General features: G+C 53.8%; 1 protein-coding gene across 1 annotated transcript; it reads left to right on the top strand.

Annotated features, from left to right (window-relative positions):
- The first annotated feature begins 479 nt into the window (after positions 1–479).
- On the top strand, positions 480–3,540 carry LOC123132032 (uncharacterized). The gene has a single exon (XM_044551777.1). The coding sequence runs from the start codon at positions 516–518 to the stop codon at positions 3,282–3,284; it is 2,769 nt and encodes a 922-aa protein (XP_044407712.1). The 5' UTR covers positions 480–515; the 3' UTR covers positions 3,285–3,540.
- The last annotated feature ends 4,122 nt before the right edge of the window (positions 3,541–7,662 follow it).

Below are 7,662 nucleotides of genomic sequence, written 5' to 3'. Positions count from 1 at the left end.
AGGTGAAGAAAATGTAATAAAACTGCTGTGAACTGTGAAAACTAAAAAAACGGAAAACAAATCGCGTATAGGCAACTATATAGTACTGTGCCGGCTCACTAGGGTTGCACAAAAGAGGCTAGCCGCTGCTACGTGTGGCGATAAGCGAGACATAACTCCCGCGCTATTCTTTACCTAGTCGAGCCGGTTTCTTTTTCTTGTCGGTCGGCTTTTTCATTTGTATTTCTCTATATATGCCTAAAAAATATTTCTTCTTTGTGTCGCATGGTTGTGTTGCCTCAAGAAAAATAATATGTATGGTGGTGATAATGACAGGTAGGCACATTGTGGCTTAGGGGCACGTGCACAATGACTTTCCGGATGTTATTGACAAGGTCCAGTCGGCTTCGGCATGTAGGCGGCTTATTCTGGCGTCGGCAGTGGTTGTTCGGTGGTACAAGGTCCTTGATGTAATTTATATTATGTTTAGAATGCTTTGTATTTATTATGAATCTTTATAATAATCCGCGAAAAAAATGAGCAGCGCTCCACCGCTCCCGCTCCTGCGGCGCGCTACTCCGGCGGCCGCATCCACCGCTCCCGCTGCTGCGCCGTTTAGCTCCTCGGCCTCCCCGCCCACGCCGCGGTTCCCCCCAGGCTTCCCTGTGCCGCTCTGCGCGCGCCGCGTCCTGGTGCGGTCGCTCTTTCCCCAGCTGGAAGCCCCATCCCCGGAGTCTGCCTCGCCGCCCAGATCCGCGGATTCACCGGGTTCTATCGTCGTCCTTGACTCTCAGCTGGTGGATCCCCCTGCCGTTGCTGCTCTGGAGACTGCGGGTGCTGCTCCCGGGGCGGGATTTGTTGTGGATCCGCCCGTCTTTACTGCGCTTGAGACCGTTCGAGCAGCTCGCAAGGTGAGGTTTGCCATTACTGCTGATGTGCTGGATTTCACTCCCCCTGTCCCCATTCATGGCGCGCACAGGCCCTGCCTCAAGGCGTCGTCTCTCTCGGCCATCAATGCCGGCCGGCGCGCGGCGCTGATGTCCCGTCCAATCCCGTCCCGTCCCTCGAGCCCCGCGGCGCCGGGTGCGCATTCAAGTGCGGCGACCCCTGAAGAAGGGTGGACTCTCGTTCGTCCACCGTACTGGTGGAGAGCTCTCGCGCCCAACAACCGGCATTCAAAGCGGAAGTCGTCGCCTTCATATCCCCCCCCCCCAAGCCGCAGATCCTTCGTCAAGCACCACCGAAGAACCTGCCATCGCTGCTTAGAGAAGGGCCACTGCAAAGCTCAGTGTAGAGATCCTTACAAGTGTCTGATCTGCAAGAGAAGCGGGCATCGTGCATGGGAGTGCCATAGCAAATTGCCGTCCTCTGCTCCCCTGCATACCCAACGTCCGCCTGCCCCAACTGCGTCCCCGGCGCCCCGCCTAATGGCGCCTCCGATGCGCATCGGAGACCCCTCCGTCAGGCCTGAGGAGGGGCATGTCGTCATCACCACCACCCCGGAGATGGAAGCCCAGGCTGCCGGCCTCGCCAGCCTGGCAGCGGTGGTCTGGCTGGGGGGCACCAGGCCCTCTGTCAGTGCGGCCATCTTCAGAAGCGCCATCGCCAAGCAGTTCAGCATCGACCGCAACCTTCTCCGGGTAGTCCCCCATTACCCGGAGGACTTCTTCGTCAGATTCGACTTCCAGCACCACCGTGACACCGTGACGGCAGGGCCGGCAAGGTTCAGCTTCAACTCCCCTGATCTGGGGGTGCTGGACATCCACGTCACCAACTGGCGGCTCAGCGCCCACGCAGAGCAAGTGCAAGCCTACCACCACGTCCATCTCTGTCTGGAGAACGTCCCCCTCAACGCCTGGGACGACAGGGTTGCGGCGCAGATCCTGGGGCCGAAAACCTTCCTTCACTACTTTGACGTCGCCACAGTTCAGCGAGAAGATGCCACTGCCCTCAAGCTTTGGGCATGGTCTGCTGACCCAAACAAGATCCCCAAGGTGCAGTGGGTGACCTTCACCAGCGGGCCAGGTGCCGCGGGCTCCAGCTTTTCCCCCACTCCTGCGGTGGGTCGGCAGGGCATCGAGAAGAGGGTGATTGTGCACCTAGATATTCATGAAGATTACTCCCCTGACGCCAACGACCAGTTCCCTCGTCGCGCCCACCCCGACAAGTTCACCTGGTACTATGGCGTGGTGGATGGCGAGAGGCGCATTCGAGACAGGCGCGTGCCTGCTAAAGACAGATGCCGCGAAGACAACGCCCGCGACAGGCGTGAACATGATCGTGATAGAGACGACGACAACAACAGGAGAGGACGGCGCGGCGACCGCCGGTCATCTTCCTGGCACGACCGCCTCTTCCGGAGTCGGTCAAGGGCACCTGCCCGCTCGGAGGACGACAGACGCCGCGACGACCGTCACGGCCGTGATGACAGGCGCTATGATGATGGGCGTCGCCATGGGGCCGAGCTCCCCCCCCCCCCGGATGCCAGGCGTGTGGACACCAGCCGGGTCCAGCGCCTCCCCGATGGCTCGGTGGTCCCAGCTTCAGGGCGCCGGGCGCGTCACCGCCAGGAAGATCACCAGGAGCGCCGTGCGCGCGATCGCCATGAAGATCATCAGGAGCGCCGCGCGCATGACCGTGGCCGCTCCCCTCCCCAGGCGCAGCGCACCACCTCGTGCGACATCATCGAGATCAGGCCAACCTCTCTGGTCCCAGGATGGCTCAGGCGGTTGGGTCCCTGCTTTGGGGAAAGAGTCTCTCCCATGCCACCGATGTCAACACCTCTCAGCGCCCGGCTCGAAACCTCCCCTGCATCGGACGGCCATCTGACTGCTTTGGCTGCCCCTGACATGCTCAACGAGGTGGCCACGTCAAGCAACACGAGCACACCCATCTTCGTTTCGCTCCAGCCACCCCTCCTGACGGCCCCAAGCTCCACCCCCCCACAACCTCCAGTAGCCAGACGCAAGACCCTTGCTGGTGTGGTCGACTTCGCTCTTGGAAGGCGCAGCCCACGCCTCAAAGCAAAGAAACACACCATGCCCATTGCGCAGATGGCGGAGCGCCTTCTCTGTCAGAGGTTGGGCATTGTTGGTGAAGGTGAGATGATCACTGAAGATGCGATCAGCAAGTATGTTGCCCTGTTCAATGGCCAGCTGCCTGATCTCGCGGTTGCTGCTCTGCGAGCTCTCTTCCAGATGGATTGTGATCTTGATGGTGCAGTGGAAGATGCCCTCATCCAGCATGGTGGAGACACGGGTCCCGGCATGAGGACTCAAGCCAGCGACGACGCCACAGTGGCGTAATGTTGCTGCGGGCTGAAGATGAAGATGTAGCTTAGTCCTGATGATTAGTCCTTCCTTCATGTATCGCCTTGTTTGGTTATGTGTTCTGCCTGTTTCCCTAGACCGCTGCGTCGGCCTGGCCACTGTTATTGCCCTGGCAAGGCTTTTAGTTTGTGAGGTTAGGTTCTGTACCTGCTGCTTAGATGTATTGCTGGTTAACCATGAATGACAGCAACCTATGTATCCTCAGTTGGAATGTTCGAGGCCTCAATTGTCCTGCACGACGAGCGACTGTTCATGAAACCATTGCCTCGACCCCCTGCAACATTGTTTGTCTGCAAGAAACCAAAATGGCCAATATTGATCAATACACCGCAGCCTTCCTTGGAGGACACCGTCTAAAATCTTTTGCTGAGCGCCCGGCGGACGGCACCCGGGGAGGAATCCTCCTTCTCTGGAATGAGGATGTGATCAAGATTGAGCAGGTCAATTTGGGGACTTTCCTCCTTTCAGCCATGGTGACCATTGTCGAGTCCAGTACCTCCTTCAAGCTGACCTCGGTGTATGGACCTACAAGAAGCAATCTGAAGGACTCCTTTTTTCAGGAAATGATTAGCCAGAGGCCTCCCGATGGAGTTAAATGGCTGGTCACTGGAGATTTCAACCAAATCTACCGCGCCCGCGACAAAAACAGAGCAAATGTGGACCGAAGTCGTATTGTTCGCTTCCGTAATGCACTCAACTCTTGTGAGCTCAAGGAGATCCACCTGCAAAATAGAAAGTTTACATGGAGCAATGAGCAACATAATCCCACTATGAGCAAGCTGGATACTTTTTTTGCAATGAAGATTGGGACATCCATTTTGGCTCCCACATCCTGCACGCGCTGTCGTCCTCGCTCTCCGACCATTGCCCCCTTCTCCTTGCTAGCGATGAGGGACCCTCGAGGCCAAAATCCTTTAAGTTTGAAAATTTCTGGACAAACATGCCAAACTTCAAGAAAGTCATTGCTGATGCATGGAACGAGAGGGTGAGCCACCATGACCCTTGCCATATTCTTTTCCACAAGTTGAAAACAACTAGTCAGAGATTGAGGTGCTGGAGTAGGAAGCTCTTCTCCCGCCATAAAGTCCAACTCCACATGGCTCTCGAGGTCATCCTGCGCTTGGACATGGCACAAGAAGTTCGGGCCTTGAGCAACGACGAGCAAGATTTAAGGAAACAGCTCAAGCGGAAGGTTGTCGCTCTGGCTGTCCTAGAGAGAGCTAGAAAAAAGCAATCCTCAAGGATAACCTTGCTTAAAGAGAGGGATGCCAATACACGTTTTTTCCATCTACGAATCAATCGGCGGAGACGGAAAAACTTTATCCATCGCCTCCGGCACAACCAAGGGTGGGTTACCAACCATGACGACAAGAAAGCCATTGTCCATGAGCACTTCTCCACGGTCATTCGCAAGGGGCAGGCACGGTCAAAGGATTTCAACTGGGATACCATTCCAACCCAGCCATGTGACCTTACGGATCTGGACCTACCATTCACTGAAGAGGAAACTAAAGCCGCTATTTTCTCCCTACCAAGTGACAAGGCTCCCGGACCGGATGGCTTCACCGGTATTTTTTTCAAGGAATGTTGGGACATCATCAAACAGGATCTGATGGCTGTTGTCAATGGCTTCTCCAACCTGCGCGCCTCCAGCTTCACCTGGCTCAACTCAGCGAACATCGCCCTTATCCCGAAAAAAGACGGCGCCGAGGACATTTCAGATTTCAGACCAATTAGCCTCATTCATGCGGTTGCCAAAATCATCGCCAAAATGATGGCCTCTCGCTTAGCCCCACACATGACCAACCTTGTCTCCAATGCACAGAGTGCTTTCATCAAAAAGAGAAGCATCCACGACAACTTTATGTATGTAAGAAACTTGGCCAGAAGTTTTCACCGCACGAAGTCCCCTACCCTCCTTTTCAAGCTGGATATCAAAAAGGCCTTCGATTCGGTTAGATGGGACTATTTGATGGATTTGCTTCGACACCTGGGCTTCCCAAGTCGCTTTCGTGATTGGGTTTCGACGCTCCTCTCCACAGCCTCCTCCCGTGTGCTACTTAACGGCATCCCCGGCGACCCGATCAGACATGGACAAGGCCTTCGGCAAGGGGACCCGCTCTCGCCGCTCCTCTTTGTCCTTGCTATTGACCCCCTACACCACATACTTGCCGCAGCCACGGCCCAAGGAAGCTTGCATCCTCTCAGAGGAAGACCGATCCTTGCGTCCTTGTACGCTGATGATGCTGCCATCTTCGATGCACCCATTAAAAGTGATATTCAATTCTTGGCGTCGACATTGGCCTCTTTTGGGGAGGTCACTGGCTTGGTCACCAATTGTGCAAAGAGTCTCGTTGCGCCTATTCGCTGCGAGGGCATCGACCTTCAGGATGTTCTACATGACTTTCCAGCAGTTCGCTCCGGTTTCCCAGTGCGATATTTGGGGTTGCCCCTCTCAGTGAGAAGACTCAAAAGGATACATTTCCAATATTTAGAGGACAAGGTCGCCGGCAAGCTCCCGCCATGGGTGGCCAAACACGTGGCCACCCCTGGTCGTATTGTCCTCGTCAAGGCAGTGCTTACGGCCATTGCAATCTACCATCTGACGCCCCTTGATTTACCGGTGAAGGTGAGGAAGAAGATTGACAGTTTGAGACGCGCATATCTGTGGGCAGGTTGTGACAAGGTCACAGGAGGAAAATGCAAAGTTAATTGGGAACTTGTGTGTAAGCCACGAATTTATGGTGGGCTAGGAGTGCTCAACCTCGAGAAATTTGCAACCGCCTTGCGTCTTCGGTGGCTTTGGTATGAATGGGCAGACCCTCCTAAGCTTTGGCTAGGCACTGGAACACCATGTACTGACAAGGACAGAGACATTTTTGCGGCTGCCACCATGGTTCGCATCGGAGACGGTTGCATTGCGAGCTTCTGGAACTCCCCTTGGCTGGATGGAATCAGGCCGAAAGACATTGCACCCGCTCTCTACGACATCTCTAAGAAAAAGACGTGCACAGTCCAAAAGGCACTCCTGAACAATTTCTGGGTCAGCCAAATAAACACCCAGCATGGCCTATCCTTGGGGCACATCCAGGAGTTCGCCCTTCTTTGGGAAAGGGTGTCTGGGATCAACCTGGTTGCGGATGTCCGTGATACTATCATATGGAAGCTCACTACAAGTGGCGAGTATTCCGCTTCTTCGGCCTACATGGCGCAGTTTGAGGGCCATCCCAGGAGCAACATGAACATGTCCGTTTGGAAAGTCTGGGCTCCTCCCAAGTGCAAGTTTTTTGCTTGGCTCGTCATCCAAAATCGTGTTTGGACTGCGGACAGGCTGCAGCGTCGGGGCTGGCCCAATTGTGGGCTTTGCCCTTTATGCAAGCAAGTTGCTGAATCTGCATCACACCTCCTATTCCAATGCAGATTTTCCCAACGTGTTTGGGCTAATGTGGCTTCATGGATCGGCATAAACAGTGCTGTAGTTGCAGGCTGGCGTCACGAAATTTTTGTAAAGGAATGGTGGTTCAAGACTATCCTAGATAGGGGCCCCCCGAGGAAGGCTCTGGCCTCCATGCTCATGCTTGTTTCCTGGGAACTCTGGAATGAGCGCAATGCAAGAGTTTTTAGGAATGTCGCTACCACGGTGACCATGATCACTGCTAGGATAAAGGAGGAGGCTCGTATTTGGGCGCTTGCAGGCGCTAGGCACCTCTGTAATGTAATGCCGCGAGAGTAGACTTCTTTCCCCCGCCTGGCGGGTTCCTGTTAAAACTCCTATCTTAATCAATGAAAATGGCAAATCTTTTGCCTTGCTTCAAAAAAAAAAATCTTTATAATATATATAAGTCATTTTAAAAAAAGGTGAATGCATCAACATTCATATCTGACAAAGTATCGTGTGCAACGACGGAATTGGTGCTCCTGATGCACCAGGGACTGACGGGCGTTGGATGAAAGAACAAGGGTGCAGGATTCTTGGCACACAACTTGCATACAGAACCGAGCTGTTTCATAGTACATGCACTGACATACTTTATAGGGAACTATCAAGTGCAGAAAATGACAGAAATCAGAAAAGATCTCCAAGTAATTACTGTCTCTCACCACATGTACTTCTAGTAAGTGGCGGTACGTCATAGTCAGGGCCTTCTAGACGACGCGTTGCCAACATCCATATCATAGAAAATTATTTCACCATTTTGTAACACAAGATTTGGGAATCATGGAATACAAAATGTCTGATGGAATTGCCCCTCAGACCTGTTCTGCAACAACACAAGAATATATTAGAATGTTGAATCAGCAACGGAGATACTGAAGAACTAGTGACGCTTTCATTTAGTTCAGTCAAACATTT

This window comes from Triticum aestivum, chromosome 6A (assembly GCF_018294505.1).
Source record: "Triticum aestivum cultivar Chinese Spring chromosome 6A, IWGSC CS RefSeq v2.1, whole genome shotgun sequence".
Lineage (NCBI taxonomy): Eukaryota > Viridiplantae > Streptophyta > Magnoliopsida > Poales > Poaceae > Triticum > Triticum aestivum.
This window is presented reverse-complemented; position numbering and strand designations above follow the sequence as displayed.

What these genes read in the sequence shown, in the direction of transcription:
- LOC123132032 (XM_044551777.1), top strand. Translation starts at nt 516, where the DNA reads ATGAGCAGCGCTCCACCGCTCCCGCTCCTGCGGCGCGCTACTCCGGCG.